At 50.5% G+C, this 24694-nt stretch overlaps 7 protein-coding genes and 2 non-coding genes across 9 annotated transcripts; 4 read left to right on the top strand and 5 right to left on the bottom strand.

Annotated features, from left to right (window-relative positions):
• Nucleotides 1-315: 315 nt before the first annotated feature.
• ACHE_10100S (uncharacterized protein) lies at nt 316-4425 on the top strand (the record flags this gene model as incomplete). Its single annotated transcript, XM_043275188.1, has 5 exons — nt 316-494; nt 552-642; nt 710-3454; nt 3514-3804; nt 3856-4425. 5 exons carry the CDS (start codon nt 316-318, stop codon nt 4423-4425), a joined length of 3876 nt encoding a protein of 1291 aa, XP_043131220.1.
• A 263-nt stretch (nt 4426-4688) lies between these two features.
• On the bottom strand, nt 4689-4759 carry ACHE_t10003A. Its single transcript has one exon. It is a non-coding gene; the product is annotated as a tRNA-Gly (tRNA).
• Nucleotides 4760-10914: 6155 nt separating this feature from the next.
• ACHE_10101A (uncharacterized protein) lies at nt 10915-12567 on the bottom strand (the record flags this gene model as incomplete). Its single annotated transcript, XM_043275299.1, has 3 exons — nt 10915-11987; nt 12038-12387; nt 12461-12567. The coding sequence occupies 3 exons, from the start codon at nt 12565-12567 to the stop codon at nt 10915-10917; spliced, it is 1530 nt and encodes a 509-aa protein (XP_043131221.1).
• A 1255-nt stretch (nt 12568-13822) lies between these two features.
• ACHE_t10004A lies at nt 13823-13894 on the bottom strand. The gene has a single exon. It is a non-coding gene; the product is annotated as a tRNA-Arg (tRNA).
• An 895-nt stretch (nt 13895-14789) lies between these two features.
• Nucleotides 14790-15471, top strand: ACHE_10102S (uncharacterized protein; the record flags this gene model as incomplete). Its single annotated transcript, XM_043275410.1, has 2 exons — nt 14790-15132; nt 15185-15471. The coding sequence occupies 2 exons, from the start codon at nt 14790-14792 to the stop codon at nt 15469-15471; spliced, it is 630 nt and encodes a 209-aa protein (XP_043131222.1).
• A 969-nt stretch (nt 15472-16440) lies between these two features.
• ACHE_10103A (guanine nucleotide exchange factor SDO1) lies at nt 16441-17572 on the bottom strand (the record flags this gene model as incomplete). Its single annotated transcript, XM_043275521.1, has 2 exons — nt 16441-17450; nt 17506-17572. 2 exons carry the CDS (start codon nt 17570-17572, stop codon nt 16441-16443), a joined length of 1077 nt encoding a protein of 358 aa, XP_043131223.1.
• Nucleotides 17573-18077: 505 nt separating this feature from the next.
• On the top strand, nt 18078-19765 carry cp3 (carboxypeptidase C PRC1; the record flags this gene model as incomplete). Its single annotated transcript, XM_043275565.1, has 2 exons — nt 18078-18552; nt 18600-19765. 2 exons carry the CDS (start codon nt 18078-18080, stop codon nt 19763-19765), a joined length of 1641 nt encoding a protein of 546 aa, XP_043131224.1.
• Nucleotides 19766-20559: 794 nt separating this feature from the next.
• RPS18 (40S ribosomal protein uS13) lies at nt 20560-21293 on the bottom strand (the record flags this gene model as incomplete). The annotated part of the gene is made up of 3 exons (XM_043275576.1): nt 20560-20857; nt 20970-21135; nt 21290-21293. 3 exons carry the CDS (start codon nt 21291-21293, stop codon nt 20560-20562), a joined length of 468 nt encoding a protein of 155 aa, XP_043131225.1.
• A 737-nt stretch (nt 21294-22030) lies between these two features.
• On the top strand, nt 22031-24643 carry ACHE_10106S (uncharacterized protein; the record flags this gene model as incomplete). Its single annotated transcript, XM_043275587.1, has 1 exon — nt 22031-24643. The coding sequence occupies one exon, from the start codon at nt 22031-22033 to the stop codon at nt 24641-24643; it is 2613 nt and encodes an 870-aa protein (XP_043131226.1).
• Nucleotides 24644-24694: the final 51 nt, after the last annotated feature.

Here is a 24694-nt window from a genome sequence, read left to right on the forward strand (position 1 = left end):
AAACGTGTACACTTATCGTCTAGAGAAGTGCTCAATAGGTGGAAAGATAAATTCTGCCTGAGGTGTCATCTGATGATGTATTATTTCACGTGATCACGATCACGCGTTTGTTTTGCTCTTCCAACTCCGGAAAGACTGCCCACCAACACCTCGACGACAACTTCCCACCCGACACAACTGCCACAGTTCAATGTCCCTGTCGCCTTTGAGGGACGACTACTTGCGAGGACAGCCTGTCTGCCCTTGAATTTTCCGAATTGATACTTACGCTCTTCAACGAATCGCCCGCCGCCGAAATCGCGTTGTTTACATCCCATGGCTAGTGCCGGCGCGAGAGGCCAGAAGCCCGTTGGCTCTGCCGCATGGATTTCTACGGAGAAGGAAAATGTTTCGCAGCTTGTGGAACAGGAATTGGAGGAAGTGGAATATCCCGTGAGCCATGAGATGGATTGGCTGAATGAGCATATGGCAGAGATCTTCAACAACAACCAATTGTGCGCTGTGATTGCGGAATCCTATGCCTTCGCGAATTTATGCTAACTACCAAACAGCAATTTCACAGAGGCTTTTAAGACACCAGGAAAGTTACGAGGTAAGACGCCTCGCACTGCGCGCAAGCGGAACTTCGAGGAATCTCGAGTGGTAAGTTGCCCGGTCCCCTTCCCATTGATACCCACTACCTCTTATGTGGATTAACGTCTCCGTTCAGCCATTGAGCGAAATCTTCTCGACTGCCCACAACCAGAAAGAGAACAAGTCCATCGCTAGCCCGACCGGTAAACGGTCGCCCGCGAAGCCTGCTGCTCCTATACCGACGACAAACGCCAAGCCTACAACAGAAAATGCGCCGCAACCCCATTACCCTGACTTGAGCCAGAACCTGAACTCGCTCCCCCAATATAACACCGACTCAGGCTATCATGGCATGACGGACGATGATGGTGATGATGATGACGATGTGGTTTTGACACAGACACAGCCAGAGTCGCAGACATCCACACAAGCTTCGACACACCCTTTGCAAGAAAAAAAGCCTACCCCAGAGCCGCCCCAGACACACGACCTGGTCGATCGACGCACAACAGAATCCTCGTTCCATTCGGCGCAGGAGGATAATCGCCAGCGCGGCGAGACAATGGAACCTGCGGACGATGCCCCAAAGACATTACAGAAAGTTGAAGTGCATCCTCCCAAATTGCAGCTCAAGGAGAAAAAACCGGAAGAAAAGCCAGTCTCGAGGAAGTCTGAATCTGGGCAGAAACAAGATCCCGAACGGGTGCCAGAGAAAAAGGTCGCCGAAGAGCCAGAATGGAAGCATGAGCAGAAGCCCGAGCCGAAGTCAAAGCAGAAGCAGGAGCGTGAGCCTCAACCTGAACAGGATCTCGAGTCGAAATCAGAAGAGGAGCCCGAAACCGAACAACAGCCTGAACCTGAGCCTGAGCCTCAACCTGGACCAGTTCAGAATACCAAATCGTCGCCTGTGCACACCCCTGCAACGCAGCCATCTCGGTCTGTACAAGAAGACGACGCTGCTGAGATGGAGAAGGAGGATATGGCCCTTGATAACCTTGACGACCATGATGATATCGGATCACCTTCAGATGGTTCGACTCCTGAACGACCACCGATCCGCAAGAGCAGCTTGACTTTCGCGTCGCTCCCTGCACGAGAACCTTTGACAAAGAAGAGCCTGGGAGGTGCAAGGGTTTCCAGAACGAGCCATATCGGCTCCGGCTTCTTGGGGCGGCAAACTGGAGGTCACAGGACAACTCAAGCCGCTCTGGAGGAGAACGCATCGCAGGCTCAAGGCGAGAAAATGGACGTTGACGATGATGTGGAACTGACACGCGATGGAACAGATGCTGAGACGAGGGCGAGCAAACAACACAACAAGTCTTCCACGCAAAGACTCCATGAGAAGATCAGCATGCTGGGCAAACTTCAGCCGTCACGACCCACCAAGTCAATTCCATCCGTGTCAGGCTTATCCTCTGCACAGGTGACTTACCCTGACCTGCCGAAGACAGAGGCAAAACCCGAGGCATCTGATCGAAAATCGCGCGAGACCCCGGCCCCTGAACCCATGGCGACTGACGAGGATGAATGGATCAAGCCTTCTGTGAACACTCCTCAGCGTCCCAATCTGGCCAAAAGTCGGACTATGGACATCATGGAGAAAAGTAACCAGGCCTTTGAGAAGGATGACACGGCCCGTAGCCCTGACATGGGTGGTAACCGAATGGCGAAACCTTATGAGGATCACACTGCTGAGATGAGTCGTCCGAAATCCACGACACCGCTGTACACGCCTCCGCAACACCCAAACCACCAAAAGAGTGTATCCGTGTCGAACTTAACCGGTGGAGGGTCGACCACTCCAGCAGGTTCCCCCAAGCCACAGGATGCGCCATTGAGTGCATCTAAGTGGAAACTACAATCGATTATGAAGTCCGCCAAGGGTCTATTCTCTACGGCTGGCAGCGTTTCTGCTGCAGCAAGGGTCGAGGCTTCGTCGCCAACTGAGTCACTAAAGCAGCCTGAGGAGCGCATCAAGCCTCAGAGCCTGAGCCGCCAGGAACCTCAGCCTGCTCAGGAATCCACACCACCAAGGCCGGAAGGTCGTAGGACACGCAGCTCCACGGAACGGGAGGAGAAACGCAGGCAGCAAGAGGTTGAGGAACGTGAGCGGGAAGAGCAAGAAGAAAGGGCCCGAGAACAGGAGAAGCAAAAGGCAATTCAACTCAAGGCTGCCCGGGAGAAGGCTTCACTTGAGCGTGAAGAGCGCGCAGCTTCTGTTGCACCGAGTCCCAAGAAAATACCACAACCACAGAAACACGCATCCAAGGAACCCGAACCCACCTACGAAACCGCTTCCAAGCCCGCAGCGCCTTCTTCGATTCCCCAGCAAAAACAAAATGAGCGTCGTCCCGTCAAGCCCACTCGGGAGACTCTTCAGAAACCAAAGCCTCAACCGGTTTCCATCCGTGTCGGTAGTGCTCTTTCTCGACAGATACCCATGGCATCCGGTTCAAATGCTCAAGAATCAGTCGCCGCTGCACCTACCCCCGCCTCTGCTTCGAAGCCGTCAACAATCAAGAAGAAGGCTAGCAATAACTCATTACATACGGCATCTTCCAACAACAGCCTCAAGAGCTCAGTGTCCAGTAACTCGCAGCGCAAGGTTCAACTTGCCAGTGAGCGAAAGAGGGAACAGGAGGAACGTGAAGCGCGACGCAAAGAGGAGCAGAGACGTGAGCTGGAACGTAAACGCGCCGCTCAGCAACAGGAAGAAGCACGCCGTCAAGAGCTCCGGAGCCGTGCAGAGGCTGAGCGTCGCGAGCGTCAGGCGTCTGTGGACCCCAAGAAGGCTGCTCACATGCAGGCAATTGAAAAACGAAGGTTGGAGAATCAACGGAGGCTCGAAAGGCAGGGCAGCCAACAGCCTGGTGATACGGTAAGTGGAGTAACCTTCACTCTGAATGTAGTCGCAATTTGCTAATTCGTTTGTTACAGGGCATGCTGCAACAGCCAGAGAGGCCAGCTTCGCAAGCGTCCAGGTCGGCTTCGCGATTGGGTTCGATTCAGCCGTTTGGTCGGTCCATCAACACCCCGCAGCCAAATCCCGCCAAACCACCTAAGCGGGCCATGGATGACGAAGCCAGTCACCGTCCTGCACCTCCCAAGCCTAGTATCATACCTCAGCCTGGCGATCCTAAGCGCAGAAGGACCGAGGATGAACACAACCCTCCTCCGTCTGTACGTCCGGCCATGGCTCCTCCGATCCGCCAATCCAATATCCGCAAAGTGAGCGCAAAAGATCTGCCGTACTGGTATTCGTATGCTAACTGTTTCCAGGAACCCACCAAGCCCTCCATTTTTAACGGACAGCGCACATCTACAGCACCCCAGTCCGGCTCCTCGATCCTCAAGACCGCCCAACCGCAGAGACCCGCGCATCCTCTGGACATGTCTAAGTATGCTAGCGGCAAGATTCCCTTCGCAGAGCCCTCGAACGCGGCACAACCCAAACCAGGCCCAAGCTCCGCTCAAAAAGCCGCCAACAAACAATCACCGAAATACCCCAGTGGCGAAAACATCGCCCTGCCCGAGATTGCGACGGACAGCGAAGACGAAGACTCCGACGCAGAAATGCTCCCTGTGCCCAAGTGGGCTCAGCCTAGGGAACTCGAGAACCTCCTCCGACAACAAGAAGGCATGGAAGTCGACTCGATCTTCGGGCCCGTCGCACCTTTTTCGCTCGAGGAAACCTTCAAGGCGGACAAGAAGATCAAGAAATTCCGTGAACGGACTAGTAGCGCGAATTGGTCCGGTGCCGATCGTCTGACGCAGGATGAGATTCGGAAGGATCTTGCTGAGCGGCAGCGTTTGCGGTTGAATGGGGGGTGGACTTTTGATACCAATTGATTTGCATTCTTTGTTCGGTTGATTTCAGAGTTATCTTGGGATTGGCGTATCGTGTCACCTTTTACCGGGCATAGCTGGTTGGCGTTATTTCTGCAGTTTTTAGGGTCACTGCATGTTTATTGGGTTTGATATTCTAGATGATATTTACAATGTATTGTATTCATCTTTATTCCATTTCATTCTGCACATCAGCTTGGATTCGTCTCAAAAAGAAATGAGGGAATTGAGTAAACAAGGGGTAAAAAAATTTAAGAAAAAAAGAATGCATCGTCCGTGAATCGAACACGGGCCTCGTCGATGGCAACGACGAATTCTACCACTAGACCAACGATGCTAGTTAATATTATTTCCAGCTTATTTTAATATCTATTATTATTTCACTTATCCATAAATAAAAAATCTACCAACGCTTTCAATTTTCAGAATAATGAGTTCGATAGCATAATAGTCAATCATTGCTGCAGGAAATACAAGCGAGGCGGCCTTCTAGTGTCTGTTCGGCTCAAAGATTGTGCATCCAGAGCAGATGTATATATTCCGACATGGCTGACATGCTACATATGGGCCCAAATCGATCATGCCAACCCAACCAATTCAAATATCCAGATCATCATCTGCGTAGATCTGAAATTCTGCATAGGGCACAGTTCTCCCTTTTCTGGAGATTCCGTATGTTCCAGTACTTCTATAAAGTCATTTTCATCAACCTCTTCTGACGTTTATGCACTAACCAAAGTTAGTTGACGCTTTCTATTTACTAATCAAGCAAGCAATTGCTGGTATAACTTACAGAACAACGTACCAAGGGGGGGAAAGCCCTTGGAGCTGGAGCGTCGATCGCTTTCTCCAACGTGACATCCATGACAGACAGTGCCTTGCCGACGACGTCAATTACAGGGCTTTCACTATATTTAAGAGCTGATTAGACAGTTGCTCTCCAATTTTCTTTTGTTGGCTGAGATACTTACCATTCTCCAAATTCGCCGCCAAGGACCAGGATCCATGGTGCGGATGTGAACAACCTATTGTACAGGAATAAATTAGTGTATTACTGTACGGGCCATAGATGTTGACTATTGTAATGGGAATTACAAACGCACGAATGCAGTCTAGTTTGATAGTTACTTGGATATTCATAGAAGCGGGTGATATCGGGGGTATACTTACAGGCATTTTGTTTGTTGGGATTGAATCAACTGTAAGACTGTGGTTTTAGGAATAAATAAAGTAACTAAAAAGGAAAGAAGCAGAATAAGTTACACTACGGCATTTTTATATCATCCATGACAGAGTAGATGAGGGGCATTTTCAGCTCTCCCACAAGTGTCCCGGGTAACCAATGACCGTATACAACGGGAGCGCACAGGTCCACAGTTCATCTCTCATATTACAATAACAGATGCGCCATATTCAGCTTCTTTGTGGGTGTTTTGGAGTGAAATGATAGAGCTTCACCCCTGAAATCGATTCGTCCGGACACTGTACGGAGTACAAGTATCAGGATCGGCAACTACCCTTTACGTGTCCAGCAGTGAAAAGGTATGCATGATACTCTTTGATCTGTGCGCAAGTCACCGGAAAGACGGTAGCTGCACCCATTGGAAGGTAAGTACACCCAAATATCAATGACCTGCTTTTATAGATCTCCGAATAATCGTCAAACTAGACCGGTTTCATGCCTTTTCCATCCATTGCCATCATTAAAGTCGGCCTCTGTAAATCGTGCAGTGATACTGACCCTCTACATTAGATGATCTATTTTAGAACCAAGGATGCAGGTCCTAAACTCGGCGACCAGGGACTCAGGTGAGTATTTTACCATAACTCGGAGAAGAATTGTATAACCAACCCTCAATCATAGTTAGAGTCCGGCTATTGACATTGTTAAAAAGGCAGTTTCTATTTTGAATGTCACATTGGAGAAGGCTGTGAATGGTTTCGCTCCAAGGACTTCCTCCCCTTGGTATGTTGTTTAGTAAGTAACACTGGCAGTCATCAACACGATGAGGATCCACAACTGATCTTTACGATTCTAGAACGAGAACATCGGAAGCTGCAGCAGACGATCCCAAAAAAGTCTGGGAAATGTCTGGCCTAAGACAGAATCTCCAGAGGAAGGGATAGACATTCCTGAGGCAGAAATTGAAGTCGAAGTAAATGATAGTCTAGATCTATCAAGATTTTAGAGGGCGACGACGGTTGATTGACTAGGTGGCTTTTCGCCCATTGAGAAAGAAATGGTGAGGCTAAGTGCTTTGATCGATTAAACAATAAGTCACATAGGCCTGTAATCCTGGACCACCTGCAGTGTCGGTCATTTCTCTCCTTCCTCGATATATTTCATCATTCTCTCTTTATAGTCAAGATCAGACTTTTCATCTTCCGGCCATGGCTTGCCATCTTTCGGAATAATCGGCAGTTAGTCCAGTCATACACATAATAATTCCCTTAATGACATACCATCATGTTCAGGCTCATATCCTCGGAACAATAAAAATTCCTGAAGTCCTGCATGGCTCAATTTCATAAGCTCTTGGAAACCTGTATTTGACATAATGTCCACTTTGTTTGTTATAGTTGTAGATCCAACTGGTCAACTTGGCCGTTCTGGGGCCAGGCCAAGCTGAGGCGGCTTATCCTTCTGAGCTGGTGCCTCATCTTCTGAATATATCCGGCCCTGTACTTCCTCCTGGGATCTTTAAATTTGCCTTTATTAGTCAAGATTAGGAGTTACGTCGTCTGACAAGTCATCTCCTTCTTTAAGAGGATCAAAAATTAGCACATTAATACACACATCGATAGATCCCCTTGATGGCGCACCATAACCTTCAAGTGTGCCACCCAGGGCCAATAAGTTTTCCTCAAGTTCTGCACGGCTCATTTTTGCGATCACGCGACTATGGAGCACGGGACATGATTTTACTTCGCTGGTCTTGGTCTCATGAGTTTGCTTCGGGGCCGGCCGGGGACAGATCAAGCTGAGGCGGTTTACCACCCTGATGAGCTGGTGTGGTTTTTTTAGAAGCCACCTAGCCCTGTTCTTTTGCCAGTGTTGGAGTTATTAAGGAGTACAAGTGCAGGATGTACGATCTTATGTCACGATGTCCGCGAAATAAGAGTTACCCAAAAGTTCGGACGCCCTTTTGTGCATTGAAGTTATTATCGTTAGGTAAGCAACCCTACAACGATAATTCACTGCTCAGCCATAAAGGGAAAAGTAAGTCTTTCAAATCTACCGTAGAGTTAGGGAGAGGCTATATGAAATTCACAACTGAGCTTGCACCACCTTCCATCTTTTTCTCTTCCATCATTTACCATTTATCCAGAATGCTCAGCTTTACCTATCTTTTGGGATTTGTTCTCATTTAATCGTTCTATCTTACATACGATATGAGAATGCTCATTCCTCAAGCAAGAGCTACCACGGATTATACTGTCCACGGGCAGATCCAAATCTATTTACAGCATTTTTCTTTGTGGAGTTTAGATTAAAAAAAAAAAAGTGGTTTCAGGCCGGCTTGGAGGCGCTAACGCAAGCATAGAAAGTTTAGAGTGTGCTCTGCACTCAGCCAACGACCATGAATTAACGGTTTGGAAAAGGGGCAGTTGCTCCGCCTTTGCAAGGCGCGCAAGTTTCTGGGTCTGGAATTATGGTTGTCAGACTTGGAAGAAAATTGACGACCTATCTGCAGGGTCACTAAGCCAATGCCTTTTCTGACTCATTTTGACCTAGCTCATGATCCCGGATGGGCAGAATTTTGAACGGCGTCTACGTCTTTTCGAAAGAATCGGATCTTTATGCTTCAAAGAGAGAGTTCAAATGGAGTCTTAAATCTGGAAGTCAGTTCTCGACGGTCAATATTTGAAAAGAACGCTACAACGTTGTTAAGGAATGGAAATGAGTGAAATGCTCGGCCTTCGTCCCTTGAGGACCTCACTACATACTACATCGAAGAATCAGATACTCCTTTTATGCGCCGGCTACTTATTGCCTCTCAGCGAAATTCCTCATTTCAAGACTATTCTGCTACTATCCCAGGATAACGCTATCTCGGCCGGTTGAATATTGTTTCCAAGATGAAAGCACCCTGATCTTTCCATCAATATCATTCGTCTTCAGAGCTGAGGATTGCTTCATGCTACACAGCGAAAAGGAGAAAAGCTCTGGCCAAGTCCGTTCGATTGCCTTAAAAAGGAAGGCAAACAGTGCCAGTGAATTTTTTATCTTTGCCTTATATTCGGGCAAAATTCGCTGACATTCTTATTTCGATCGAGCTTAGGATCAAGCGAAAACCGATATACCCTGCGAAAAGGCAACTTCGCGAGTTACATCCAAAAGCGAAAGCGAGATGGAGCTTGAGCTGTGGATTCAGATCTGCCTACAGGCCTTTGATACATCTCACGTATCGACGTTTGTCTCACCGATATCCTACTTTTGCCATGAGTGATTCAGCTATGAAATTCGCTCTCATCTAGTTATTTCGACATCCGTTATATCCGTTGTGCCGTCCGTTCTCAATTCGAATGACAAATAATTGACGCGTATAGCTGCATTATTGCGCTCGCTGATTCTCCAGTTCCTCAATGAATGCCAAAGGCTTTCTGAAACGATGTGAAGGCGTGTTGAACATCTGACTCGATGCGATACGTGACTTCTTTCTCTCTTACATTGCGACACTGCAGTCTCCAAGTATACAAGCGGCACCGGATTATTCAAATCCAGATTTTGAATGTGTTCAGACGACCTAAGTGTCCGTCTGGTTTCTTACTGCGCTTACGACCCTTGGTAGCGCCACAGAGAACACGTACTTCGCAGCCCAAAAACACAAATATAAGAGACTAACGACCGCCGCAATGCTCTGCGAGAATACCCCAAAGGCGAGAGACTACCTGAGGAAATAGATACGTATATTCCATCCGATGTATGTCGTATAGCGGTATACCGTATACCGCTGACGATTGATAATCTCTCATTTCTATGCTCCAAAAGATGGATATAAGCTTTTCAGCATGGCTAGATGACGTCCAGCAGCGAATCGGAACCGTCATACACATACGGACGGACCAACCAGCGGGATGGTTTCCAGCAATGGGCAACTGTTATATATACGCACGCCTTTCCACGCATCATGAGTTTACCACATTTGGATTGAGAGCATACTCACTAATTCCAACGCAGTGCTTAGAAGCACAAGACCAACTGTAGCCTACATATAGGCACAGATGGTTGTCTGCAATGATAATGATCATCCTATACAGATGCCACATAAAATCTGCTTGAGTAAAGTAGCCTGACACCACTGTCTGGACCATTGGATGTCTAATTTCTAATCCCCAAGACTCTCGCCAGAAGATGTCCAGCATCTCCCCAAAATCATTAAGTTGAACTAACACTGACGTTGTGTTTCGACATGTTGTTATGACATCCACGCAACGAACCCAAGGATCTAATCAGCGATATCTCAGCTACAACCACATTTATCAGGTGCTTTAGCCTTTTCAATCAATCTCATCCGATCTTTCTTCAAGCACATTGCAAGGTTTTTTCTGTGTTGCTTACCAGCGACATTGCGCGTTGGCGTACGCACACCATGGGATTAGTAGACTTCGTTCGAAACAGGACGCAGAAAATCCCGGCCGCGGTCGGGCCAGAGTGTCTTGTATATACGATGAAAGCCACGGCTTGGCTCATTCTTTCCCACCGGCAATGACATGCATTCATTCATCTTGGGCCATTAATTTTCCAAGTTGCCCAAGCAACAAATGATACTCAAATCAATGATGGGGACGAGGCCAGTCCAGGTCCGGACTAAAGCATATCCCGTCAGGGTGTCGTTCGTTCCATTCGCTGATAGGGTCAAGCTCGGAGGAGCTGTATCAAGAACGAGTCTCTGGGCGTCAAAATACATGGAAAATTTGCAATGGACCATGGAACGAACGCTGATGATGTTCAGCGAAGCGGGTTGAATCCTGTTCACATAGGCCGACTATAGAGTACGCGGAGGCAACATTCTGGACATTGTCAACACGCTTTTCTCTCTACCATTCTTCACCAGCCTCCATACGCCTACATATCAACTCAACTAAAGATGACCGAACCTTACTATCGTACTCAAAAACAGAAGAAAACTATCCCCAAAATAATAGTGACACTGAGCAATTAAACAATAGCACTAGAGGCATAGCATGCGACGCATACCCGCTCGTATAGGTACATATATATTCCATTCCATCCAGCCATATCATACATCATGTCAGTCAGTTGCGTTCCATGCTCGTGTCGCAGTGTTTTTTTTTTTTTTTTTCTGTCTTTCTCTGTGTCTGTCTTCGTCGAATTAGGTAAATCAAATCAATCTTTTGCCATGATTATAACCTTGGTATCATAACCCCGGGCAGTGAGCATCAAATAAATAGAAACGCAAAAAGCAAATAGCAAATGACAAAGGAGATAACAAAGGAAATCGGAGATCAATGGGGAAGAGGCTAAGCCTATTTATCACCCTTGACCTTCTTCTTCAACCAGCCGAAGAACCCGCTCTTGCGCTTCTCAGCCTTCTCAGCCTTCAACTGTTCGGCCTTATCCTTGCCTTCTTGCTGGACCTTGGCGAGGTTGTCGCGAGCGGATTGCTCTGCCTTGCCGGCGGCCACCTTGGCCTGTTCGGGCTTTTGGATGACGGGTTCGGGTGCTTGGGCGGCTTTTTGATCAGCTGTTGCGGCTATCGCGGCCTTGTCAGCGGGTGCTGCTATTCCGGGTGCGGCGGCGGCGGCGGCTTCGGACTTAGTGGCTTCAGCCTTAGGTTCAGGCTTAGTCTCAGGCTGAGCTTCAGGCTTGGCTTCGGGCTTGGTTTCCGGCTTTGTCTCCGGCACGGCCTCCTTGGGAGCCTCCTTCGATGGCGCAGCCTCAGTCGGAGCCTCCTTAGGTGCCTCAGCAGCCTTCTCCTTGGCAGCCTCAGGAGCGGTTGTAACAGGGGCCACAGCAGGCTCGGCAGCCGGAGCAGCGGCAGGAGCAGCAATCTCAGGTTCCGCCACCTTTTCAGGCTGGGCGGGGACCGCCTCCGTCACTGGGGCTTCAGCAGCCTTGGTCTCTGCAGCTGCCGCAGCGGGCTCAGCAGCAACTGGCGCAGCAGCAGGGGCAGCGACAACGGGTGCCGCGGCCGGAGCTTCCTTGGTAGCGTTCACATCAGCCACATCCTTGTTGCCTGTAGCAATCTCCTTGGACTCCTTGTGCAAGTCCTTGGTTTCGTCCGAAGTGAGGCCAGAAACGACCTGGCCGGCAGGCTCAGCCTCCGGTTCTCCCTCAACCTTGGGCATCTTGGGAGGCTTCTGCTCCTCCTTGGTGAACAGAGGGGTCTCGTAGGGACGCTTGGTGTGGATAGCCTCGATGTTGTCGGTAGGGGGCTGAGTGGTGTCTCTGGGACGTTCGGGAAGCGTTGTAACTGGAGCTGTCGTTTCCTCGGCCACAGGAGCGGATGGTGTCTCTACTGTCTCCGTGGGTTTGGTAATGGTCTCATCAGGGGCGGAAATCAATGTCGACTCCTTGGCAGTCGCTTCAGGCAGGACGACTGTCCTCCATTAGTATAAGCACAACGCGAATTTCAAGAAGTACTCTTACCTGCACCCTCCGAGTCGCCTCCATCGAGAGATCCAATGTGACCCTCCTTAGAAGCCTGCACCTTTTCCACAGCCTCCTGAATACTGTCCCTCTTGGCCACCTCTGCGACCTCCGGCTCAGGCTCTGCGATAGGCTCCGGCGCAGGTTCCGACACGGTCTTCTCAGCCTCTTTCACCGGTTCAACCTCCGCTGACTCAGGCGCGGCCGTAGGGATCTTCGAAGTGGTATCAGGAGCGACTGTGGCGGTCGAATCGGCCGTCGCAGAAGCAGGCGCGTCCTTAGCCTCCTTTGTCTTCTCAACTTCGCCTTCAGCCTTTGCGACATTTTCTTCGACCTGGTGACCGGGGGTTCTACAGACGACATTGTTAGCTTGTGTCCTTGCGGTTTCTCTCGACATTCATAGCGCATATGCGCGCGACTTACAAAGTCTCCTTGACATCAGTGGCGACGTTCTTGGGGGCAGCCGCCGCAGCGCCGGCCGCGGCCTTGGCCTTAGACTTGGCCTTGTTCTTTCCACCTTTCTTGGGCATATTGCTTGAACTGGATGGTGATCAGTTGGAGGTCTGCAGTGATAACGCACGGACACGACAGCGATCAAGGTGGCTGTCAAGTTGCCACGTATGGGGGTGGTTTGTGTGGTGTCGCGTGGTGAAGCGCACAGAAGAGAAGGAAGTGAGGACCGGGAGGAAAAAAGCAAAGTCCGGAGAGGATTTTAAGGGACGGGGACGCGACTTACTCAAAAGCGACGAGCAACGGTAGGGAGAAGGGCGTTGCAAGTAAGCTGGGGAGAAGAGAGGAGGAGGACAGGAAAAAGGAAAGAAGAAAGGGATGGGGTTGTTTGGTTTCTGTTTTCGGGGAACGTTAATCCGGGGTCTATGCTGGATTGAGTATAGCACTGTGTATGTGGAATGGAGAGTAGAGAGTAGAACTGTATAGCTATAGAAGAGTGATATCTTTATTCTAAGTGCCTGAACACAATAAAAATAGAATCTTTGCATTTGTTGCCTTCATTGTGTGTTCTTGAGTCAAGCGCGTCCAGACCACAGGGTTCCAACGGTTCGCCGGCCACACGACTGGAATGTACAGAGTACGCAGTAGGGGGCATGAATTGGTTCTGCAGCTCTGCTTGTATTTATATATCAATTCTATATCTATACTGTGCCTGTACCTGCTGTTTATATGTCTTCATCAATCTCTGAAAGTTCCGTCATTTATGCATCCGGCGATCCGGTCGCGTGCCTGCAGCAGCACGAGGAGAACTCATTGGTTGTCCACGTGGGTCATGCTAGCTCTGCGAACCTATCCGATTTATATCCTTGTATGTCTGACTTGTATAGAAGTGAGGCCGAGAACACAGCTCTATGTCCATTCCATGACAGAACGCTGTCAGACAGGATTACATCATCCTTTCGCGTTCAGGTCGATAGGGATAGAGTCATGACAGCTGCCAAGTGCTTGCCAGTGCATTCTTACCTTACAAGTATCCTTGCATTGGGTTTCTTCTCGGGTGCCAAGACCGTGTATGTTGTTCTATTCGTCTTCCAGATGATTCTTGCATAAGAGTGGCTGAATAACAGGCTGAATATATATCGACACGCAACCCCATATAAAATAAAACATATAAGTGACATCATGTCTCACGCACACCGCAATCAGACAGACAGGTCATATCTGGAGTACCCCAGATGGAGACAACATATTATTGCATCGCATGACTTATACACAACTATTATACACAGCTACGCTGTGGTAGAAAATAGACCAGCAAAAACAAACAAAAAAAAATGACCGACGCAGGGGTCGAACCTGCAATCTCTTGATTCGTAGTCAAGCGCCTTACCATTGGGCCAGCCGGCCTTGTTAGCAGTCTTCATTGTAAATCAATATATGTACCAGATCTAAGAAAAGTACCGGAAGCAGCGTGCCGAGTGGAGGCGCTGGCGGGGCAGACCGCATTGACACCCACTGGACTAAACCGGTTTAGGGGGAGAAAGTGACGTTGGAGTTCTAGTCTTCGTCGACCATCCATGGTTGGTATTGTTACGATAACGTACGGTACCTTGGATGTTCTCTGCTGGCTTTGCCGATCGGAATGCGCTGGCCGTTCTGGAATTCTTCTCTGCATTGCCACCTGTTCTCTCTATACTCTGTCTCTACGGATACTCCGTACAGACGGAGTACAGTCAGATACTTGTTCCATACTTTAGTAGGAAATATACAGGTATATATGGAATATATGTAGTAATATTAGTATCATATTGCTAAGGCCATTGCAACATCCCACAATGTTGCATAGGCGTATTGTAACTTTGGACGGTTACCATATGGGGCAGCTTGGATACTGTATTGTACCGTAAAGAGTAACTCCGGAATCTCCGCCCGCTTATCGAGGATAATGCGGGATTATGACTACGCCCGATTACTATTCTGATTCTTATTGCCCAGATTCCTTCTGTGTGTTCTCTCTCCCTCTCTCTTCCTTCTCTATATTCATTCCTAAGACACTCTCCCCTCCCCATATTCTATACACTACTGTATACTCACAGCGATGATCCCACGGGATTCCCGCTGCATCGTTCCTTGCCCGTGCTTGCACACACTCCCCCGCGTCTCCCTGCTTGGGACTGCTCTGCCGTAAACGCTCCGACTTGACGCTATTCGTTCTTGTCTCGAACTTGTTTAGACTCGACTCGCCCTATATCCTGTCACCTATCATTCTTTACACCATCTCCGACGACACGACACTTTCAAAATGCCCCTTCGAGACAGAGTTAAACGAGTTTTCCGCCGCTCCTCGCTCCCGGCTCCCAAAACCAACCGGAATGGCGTCAAAATCGAATACTACCGTCGCAGTGAGGTTCCCAAGTCGAAATTCAAGGGACCCTTCGATCCAGAGCACCAAAAACAACTGGCAGCGTGGTCTTTCCAGACAGCCATGGCTGAGCGTCCGCGTTCGCAAGATCTTTCACTATCCCCATGTACCTCATTACCCGACTACATGAGACTGCCACAACAAAGTCGACCTCAGCAAAACGAGGAGATTGCCCCTGATCAAATGACAGAAGAGCCTGCTCCAAATGCAGATGTCATGGACAGTAAGTTTCTCTACGCACTTGGCTTTGTTTATCAAAGATATTGACCAATTAGCCTCTCCTACTGTCACTCAGGTTGAAGACACCCAACGCCAGGCCGATGGGGGTTCGCAATCTTCCACCATGGTCGATCCCGATAGTTACAGCGGCTCAATGATGACCCTGCTTCCCGAAAACCACCGAGACGGTTCGATATGCAACATCAAGGAAACCATTCGTTACACTTCTCCCGTCTTACGAACCGCATCCCCCCCGCCCATGTCACCCAAGGGTGCCGGTACCTACATGCCATTCTCTCCTGAAGATCTGACACGAGCGTTGAACGCAGTCCAGATTTATTAACCAACTACATGCTTTATTCGTGACATTACCAACCACTATTCCCGCGGACACTGGTGTACGCTTATTCTTTTTACGACTAAAGATCCCGACTGATATGCCCAACCCTGAAATCTGGGCATTACTTTTACGACTTACTGTACCGCTTCAGATCCGGTAAAGGCGTGAACAGGCGTTGATTGCATTGTTTGTCGTTTGACAAGCACCCTTTGGCTTTTTTGTTTGCTTTGTTTTTGCTTGTGTATGCATTCGAGCGTGTATACCCCTGATGGAGGTTTCTTTTGTTTCAGTCATGCATGCATGGTCCGAGTCGATCACTGCCACGCAATTCTCTTCGCTGTATCTATGCTATGCTAGAATTTAGACCGTACTTGAATCTACACATTTTTTTCAAGTATTCATCATCTTACCCCATACTTCGTATCCGTGCATAGATAAGTAGATACTAGTATTAACCCCCCTCGCACCGACCATCCTCTGCCCCAGCTACCATCCCCATTCTCTATTCTCGGTAACAATCACCCTCGCCAAGACAATAGCAGCCCTCGTTGGTCGAATAGAACATGACGTGCCAATCGCGATCGACCGGGCGAAGTTTGTCGCTAGTTGGTGTAGTTTATTTAGTACGGCATAGTCTAGACTCAGAAATGGTTGGTTCTCCTTGTTTGGTCTTTCTTGTTTAGTGGGAGATGATTAGTACGGAGTAATGCTACTCTGCATGGAGGACGGGGAGGGGTTCGATGGAGTTCTACGAGTACGAGGGGCATCGGGGTGAGGCTAGTTGGATAGTTGGGAAGGATACGAGTACGAACACGGAGGGCTTCCGAGGGACCAGGTTGTAAACGTAGAAAACGAAATGAATTGAAGGATATCTAACTTTTAACGAATCATGACTCTCATCAGATATACATCCGCGCAGCTCTATACAAACAGAGCACACGAAACAAGCAACGCAGAGAGAAATGTGTCTGTCTACTCCTCCTGCGTAACTGTCATATCCAGAACCTCCACCCTACCTCTACCACGAGTCTCGTTGCCCACAAACTCATTCAAACCCTTGTAAGCTCCCGGATCCGCAAACCCCACGACTTCCCATTCATCTCCGCCGACAACTTCTTGTGTTTCGACGGATTCGATGTAGCTTAGGATCTTGTCCTTGACTGTGCCGGGTGTTTTTGTTGGTGTTTCTGCGTCGGAGTCTTTTGCGGATTGTTTCGATTCCTTTGCAGGTGGTGCGGGTGCATCGAGTTCATCGTCTGAATCGCCCTTCCGTGATTTCTTGTTGCCCTTCCCGCCTTTCTTATTTTTGGGTTTCGATGGTCCCCCACCGTTAGATGGTTCCTCTTTCTTGTTTGCGCCGCCATTGGCGGCCCCAGGGGCAGCTTTGATAGCCTGTTTGAGCAGGTTCACAGGACAAGTAATCCGTAGACGCATACGAGCCCGCATAACAGGAATCGGCTGCCACGCAATAAGCGCCTTCATAGCTTCCAACGCCTGACTCTTCGCCGACTTATTCGGATCCACGCCCCTCCACAACGGTTTCCGCGGCTGCTGTGGCCTCCCCTCCTCACTCGCACTCTCAGCCTCCGCACTCTGCGCCTGCGCCTGCTGCCCACTCGCCGAACTCAACTGATCCAGCGCCTTCGAAATCATCCCCGACGTATAAACCCTCTTCGTCCCTGGATCGACTAACCTCCCCGAGACAATATCCAGCATCTCCTTCTCGACGCGCTCTTGGATCTCTTTGCGCTCGCGCTCGCCGACCTGGACTTCGCCTTTGCGGAGGATTTCTTGCCGGATTTCGTCTTGGGGGATGTCGGGGCCGAATGATTTTGCTAGTTCGGCGGAGGGCGCGGTTTGGGCTTTTGAGACGGAGAGGAAGATTGTGGGGACTTGGAGGACATTGTCGAGATCTTTTTCGGCGCCGGAGCGGTATTCGAGGAGTTTGTTTTTGTAGCAGGCTAGTTCGAAGCGTTTTTTGCCTGTTCATTCAGTACGGATTGTCATTGTGATATGATGTTGGGGGAGGAGAGCTACCCTTCTTGAGTCGCACGACTGAGACGTTAGTGAATTTGATCTGGTTGGAGGGTTGATTGATAGGCATTTTAGCGTTTAGAGACGTGCGATCACTCTCTGTTGACAGTGCTTCGTAGAAGGATGCCTGCTTGCTGCACAAAAAATCATACAATGACGCAGGCCTGACTCAGCCGGATGCGTTGTTTATCCGCCCTGCCACCGCCCAGAGCGCTGATTGGCTGCCTTCCTATCACCCTCGGGCATGCAGTTGGAGTCGTCATATCCGATCCGGCGTCCATCTCATCATCTGACCTCCTCTTCTTCCTTTCTTCATCTCTTCTCTTTCATTCTTCCTTTCCTCATCTCTCATCCTCCATTCAGTCACTGGATGGTCCATCAGTCAACCATCTATCTGTGATTCACTACGTTGTATGTTGCCTACCCATTACTCCCTGGAAGCCTAGATACTGATAAGCTGCCTACGATCTAGACCGCCAAGGTCCTTTCGTGCCTGGTTGTCGTGTTATCCCCCGTTACCCAGCCAGGTCATCATCTATCCTCACAATCATCAATAATCGAGCTCAAATAACACAATGAGACTCCTCCCAGCTACCATGCTGGTCGGTGCGGCCACCGCGGCTGCCCCCTTCCAGCAGATCCTCTCCTCACCCAAGAAGGCCTCCGAGAGCTTCTCAGAGACCCTGTCTAAGCCGCTCCACAACTTCCAGGAGCAGCTGGAGAACCTGTCCGACGAGGCTCGCAACCTCTGGGATGAGGTCTCGGCCAAGTTTCCCGAGACGATGGGCCACAACCCCCTCTTCTCGCTGCCGAAGAAGCACACTCGTCGTCCGGACTCCCATTGGGACCACATTGTTCGTGGTGCGGATGTTCAGGGCGTTTGGGTTGCTAATGAGAAGGGTGAGAAGGAGAGAGAGGTTGATGGGAAGCTAGAGGCGTATGATCTCAGGGTGAAGAAGGCGGATCCTGCTTCTTTGGGGATTGATCCTGGTGTTAAGCAGTACACTGGGTACTTGGATGACAATGAGAATGACAAGCATTTGTTCTACTGTGAGTGGTCCGGTTATTTCCTGATATGTGCAGTACTAACTTGACAGGGTTCTTCGAATCTCGCAACGACCCTGAGAATGACCCCGTTGTTCTCTGGTTGAACGGTGGCCCTGGCTGTTCGTCTCTCACTGGTCTGTTCCTGGAGCTGGGCCCTAGCAGCATCGGTGAGAATATCAAGCCGATTTACAATGACTACGCCTGGAACTCCAACGCCTCCGTTCTCTTTCTTGACCAACCTGTCAACGTCGGATACTCGTACAGTGGTTCGGCTGTCAGTGACACGGTGGCTGCTGGCAAGGATGTTTATGCCTTGCTCACCCTCTTCTTTAAGCAATTCCCTCAGTATGCGAAGCAGGACTTCCATATTGCTGGAGAGTCGTATGCTGGTCACTACATCCCTGTCTTTGCTTCCGAGATCTTATCTCACAAGAAGCGTAACATCAACCTTCAGTCCGTCTTGATTGGTAACGGTCTCACCGACGGTCTCACTCAGTACGATTACTACCGTCCCATGGCTTGTGGCGATGGTGGCTACCCGGCTGTCTTGGACGAGTCGAGCTGCCAGTCCATGGACAATGCTCTGCCCCGCTGCAAGTCCCTGATTGAGACGTGCTACAACACTGAGAGTTCCTTCCTGTGCGTTCCTGCTTCGATCTACTGCAACAACGCCCTCATCGGCCCTTACCAGCGAACTGGACAGAACGTCTACGATGTCCGCAGCAAGTGTGATCCCGGGACCGACCTGTGCTACAAGGGCATGGATTATGTCTCTGAATACCTGAACAAGGCCGAGGTTCGTGAGGCCGTGGGTGCTGAGGTCCAGGGCTACGACTCGTGCAACTTTGACATCAACCGTAACTTCCTGCTCCATGGTGACTGGATGAAGCCCTACCACCGTCTGGTCCCGGACCTTCTCGAGCAGATCCCTGTCCTGATCTATGCCGGTGACGCTGACTTCATCTGCAACTGGCTGGGCAACAAGGCCTGGACCGAGGCTCTCGAGTGGCCTGGCCAGGAGAAGTACGCCGCTGCCTCCTTGGAGGACATTGAGGTCGTGGACCACGAGCACAAGGGCAAGAAGATCGGCCAGGTCAAGTCCCACGGCAACTTCACCTTCATGCGTCTCTACGGCGGAGGCCACATGGTCCCGATGGACCAGCCCGAGGCCGGTCTGGAGTTCTTCAACCGCTGGCTCGGCGGTGAGTGGTTCTAAGCTGGTCGCAGTACAGCTAGACCACGGCATTGACAATAATGCGATATTGCCTTGAATGTTGTCATACTCGCTCATGTACACATTTGATTTGATTTTGTCTGTTTGGTTTTGCAACGATGGCTACAGATATGGTTGAATGTCATTACTACAGATACGTTCGGACTTTAATAGCTACAATGAATCGATGGATTGATAAGACAATAATAAGGAGGCCTTTGACACGTAGATGTACTTTTGTGCTCTGTGCTGGATCGGAGACTTCCGACCGGGCTAGACTTGATATAATCGGAGCGTACTATGGCGAATGTACTTGTAAAGATAAGATGCCGATTTCCATGATATCGACCAGGGTACAGCAGAATATACAGAAACTGTATCTTACTGTAAAACAGTTTTACGGAGGCCTACTCGATAAGGCCAGACTCATGGCCAGTAAATTGTATGGAAAGAGCTCGAGTTGGCCTAGACTACGGAGATCCGGACACGAGGCCATCGTCTGCAGCCACACGTAGAACAATAGAACAAGAGACGAGTAAAGAAGTATGTTTTGGAAATCTTAATTCATAAAGGTGCATTTCGCTTTTTGACCGGGTCATTAATCCATTCTACAGGTCCCAGTCAAATCCCAGTCCCAGCCCTATGAAACCCGTCGACACCAACGTAACAGAAAACCCATCAAATCACACCGACGAGTGACAAAGCACGAAAAGGAACTTGATATTGAAAAAATTGAATTGTTTTGATATGACCCTCTCGAATGTCGTACACAAAAAAAAGAAATAAGACGAGATAATTTAGCCCTTCTTCTTGCTGACACCGACGGTACGGCCACGGCGACCGGTGGTCTTGGTGTGCTGACCGCGCACACGCAGACCCCAGTAGTGACGGAGACCGCGGTGGGAGCGGATACGCTTGAGACGCTCGAGATCCTCACGGACCTTGCTGTCGAGGGAGTTGGAGACGACCTGGGAGTCCTTGCCGTCGGCGATGTCGCGCTGTCTGTTCAGGAACCATGTGGGGATCTTGTACTGGGTGGGGTTCTGGAGGATGGTGACCACACGCTCGAGTTCTTCGGTGGTGAGCTCACCGGCGCTGCAAGAGTTGTTATATTAGCTTTACATTCCTTGTGAACTCCGTTTTGTGCCGTATTGAATTCCCGTAGATATCGATGCAAATTCATGTATCCTATGTTCGGACGACGTACCGCTTGGCGAGGTCAACATCGGCCTTCTTGCAGACCAAGTTGGAGTAACGGCGACCAACACCCTTGATCTGGGTCAAGGCGACCATGATCTTCTGCTTGCCGTCAACATTGGTGTTGAGCAGACGCAAGATGTACTGGAAGTTCGTCTTCTCGTCGGGCACGAGCGCTGTATCATCAACCGTCAGCTTTCCGTTCCTTTTCAATATCGATATCCTCCGTCCGTATGTCCATAATTCCATATTCTAACAGCACCACCCAAATTTCCCAACAAAGCCATAAAAAGCGAAATCACAGCAGCGAGAGCAACGAGGGCAACGTACACATGATGGGCGATGGGCGCGACGGTACGCGATAGGTTGTCGACAGCGAGAGGGATGGAAGGAGAGGAGGTAAAAGTCGGCCGCTGGGCTTTACCAACTTTGCTTTCCCCGATTGTGGGATCGGGTAAGCATCGCGCTAGCCGGTTCGGGTATGGTGCGCTGAGGGCTCGCTTGGAGTGGCGCTAGGACCGAAAGGGTTAAATTGGTGGCTTGGTTAGTCAGCGCACGTGATGCAGTTGCCCTGCTTTGGCGTAGAACTGGTTATTATGCTCTTTTGTCTAGTTGTTGTATGGAAATAGTTTTATTCATCGATGCTGCTTGTTTTGGATTACCTTCGGAAGTAAAATTAATTGACATTATTGCTCGTGTTTGAATAAGACAATGAACAAAGCAAATACCGTACAATGAATGTCAAGCGCTCTCTTTCAAGGGAGTTGGTCGACGTAAGTCTATCGAACTCGTTTTTTCTCCTTGTCCTGGGGTAGGAACAATAACAGAACAAAGGCGTCCTGTCCTGAAAGATGGTCCATTTTATGCTTTCTATGGATCGAGAACTCATCTGAATCCATTGATACTTCTTTCATGCCATTCCCTCGTCCAGGCAATAGCCTGGCATTGCTCGTCGAATACTTAAGCATCGTGATATCCGGTGTCACTGCTCATCATCTTCAAAAGTGTGAACTTGCTGTATAAAACACCTCTCTACAACCCACACTAATCTATCAGCTATCAGCTAACAAAATGAACCCCAACATCCCCCTAATCCTCCGCCCAAACCCACCCCTCAACCATCCCCCCTTCAACCTAAGCACCCTCCCCGACCCTCCCCGCCCAATCTTTCTCTGGGGAACAACCCCCGAAGAAGTTTCCAGAAACATCCCTCGCCCCGTCCTCGACGCCGTCTTCACCTTCCACTTCTGGGGCATGAACCCCTGCATCTACGGCCGCACGACTAGTGCCCGGATGCTACGCGCGTTGATGAAATTGTTCCATCATATGGATGAAAGGCACAAGCCGAAAAGCTGGGCTGAGGCTTGTGACTTTACGAGGGATGCCGGGCCGAGATTGCTTTCTTGTGCTGTTGCCGTGGGCGTGGTGCCTATTAGTAGGTGGTATCCGGACCCGCCGGCGCTTGATGCGGAGACTGGCGTGGGGTTTGTGAGGCCCGGGTATGCGTTGGGATTGCTGCCGGATGTGTATGTGGAGAGGATGTTGGTGAGTTCTTGGAATGTGCAGGGTGATTCCAATGCAGGTCAGGATGGTAATAGCAATGGCGATAACGTTGATGGTAATGGAAACGGTGACGCTGATGGCGACGCCCAAATGCAAGATGTGACCATGGCTGACCCTACATCCAGCTCCACCGACGTCGGCAGCTTCATCCATCTCCCGCCCGTCCAACACCACCCCGTGTTCGAAGCAGTCGAAAGAGCCGTTATGCAGTTCGCCTACGCAGACCTCGAGCGCGATCCAACCGCAGCACCTAGATCCCCCCGTCCACAGCTCCTCGCTACGTCTGAAGACGACCTCTACAAATCAATCGTCGCATCCGTCCCCGCTACATCCAAAGTAGCCCTCGGCGATACAATGACTAACGGAGTAAGTTTCAGCCCAACCGGAAATCCCTTCCCCTACCGCGGCCGCGGCCCCGTCTGGGCCAACAACTCGTGCGCCGTTGACTGTGCAATCGTCGTAGGCATGTTCCTGGACGCCGGGTCCACAGTCTACGACCGCAAAGAACTAGGCTGGCAGACCCGTCTGTCCCGCGCAGGAAAGGCCTTCATCGACGCCACTGACGCAAACTGGGACGTGCTCTCCCGCGACGAAAGCGCATCCCTTCGCGACTCTCTCTGGAACGTACTCGCTAAGGAATCACCCGCCGTTAGAGTCGGCCGGTTCAACTCCGTCTGGAGCGTCTGGGCCGCGGCTACGGCTAACATCCGCCAGTTCCAGTTCTCCTGCGTCGAGACGATAACGCACTGTCCGTGTCGCGGGACAAATTCGACTTCATCATCGTCTTCGACTTCCTTCCTTTCATCCTTCGTCACGCCACCCGTCCACCCACACGACAAAGACGGCGTCTCCCTCCAAGAAGTCATCGCCCGCCCCTTCGCTCCAGGCTCCCTATCCCCCTGCCGCAACTGCAATCTGCCAGATGTAGTTACCCGCGAGCGCAGAATAACCACCCTCCCGCTCCGCATGGTCGTCACCCTCGACGAGCGCGTAACCATCAACAACCACACACAAGACTTCTCCCTCACCTACCTCGACGCCAACGGCGTCCCTCAAGCCGCTACCTACCGCTGGCTCGGCGGCATATACATGCACAGCAACCATTTCCGCGTATGCTGGACCGACGAGAACTGCGGGGAAGCCGGTAAGGGCGCGGTGAAGATATACGATGGGATGCAGAACGCGGGGGCTATTGTTGGTGGTGTTGGGCCGTATCGGGCTGACGAGAGGGTGCCGCCAGACTGGTTCCGTGGGAGCACGATTCCTTTACTTGTTTATGAGCGGGTGCTTGATCCGGCGCCGGAGGTACTGAATGGTGCTATGCAGGCGGTCTGTGGGATGATGAATGCGTCTGTTACGGGCGTGCCGGTTCTAAAGGGTCATGTTCCGTGGGCCAAGTCGGGGGAGGGTAATGTGCAAGGTAAGGTGTGGAATCCTATTCTGCCAACGTTTGGGGATAGGTTCCAGGTTATTCCTACCCCTTATAATCCACCTATTACCATAGACGACATCGCTATCACTTCTACTTATTTCCAGGAACCCCAGATCCAAGACCAAGATCAACCCCACCCACCACTCCCCTCAATCGAAGAGGCCACCACCCTGTCCCTACCCCTCCCCCTCCCCCTCCCCCTCTCACCCCCAAACGACCCATTCAGCATCGACCCCCAAGCAACCCTAACCACATCCACTCCCCCCTTCCAAATCTCCACAATCCTCCCGGTAAGCATCCCCATAACGCAGCGTCTAAACCTCAGCAACAGCGCCTTCCTACCAAGCGCAGACCCCGAACTCACCGGCATCGCTGGACCAGCGGGCAGGGCGCCTGGACCGGGGTGGTATGCGCCGGGTGGGTTTTTGTGGATTCCGACGCCGCCGGAGGCCGAGGGCCCGCAGCGGATGACTGGCGAGATGGAGAGGGAGAGGAAGGCGTCACCGGAGTGGGATACTTGGATTCGGATGTCGCCATTTGGAGGGGATACGCAGCCGAGGGTTGTTAGGATTAGTCCTGGGAGGGAGACTGGAGGGAAAAGTGGGAAGGTTGTGGTGGGGAGGGTTGTTCAGGGGAGGGTTGAGAAGAAAGGGAGGGCTTCGCCGGGGAAGGGGAAGGAGAGGGGTTGAGTTTGCTGTGGTTTCTTTGTATTTCTAATTGACATTGTAGTGCATAGAATT

The sequence above is a fragment of the Aspergillus chevalieri genome, chromosome 1, assembly GCF_016861735.1.
Source record: "Aspergillus chevalieri M1 DNA, chromosome 1, nearly complete sequence".
NCBI lineage: Eukaryota > Fungi > Ascomycota > Eurotiomycetes > Eurotiales > Aspergillaceae > Aspergillus > Aspergillus chevalieri.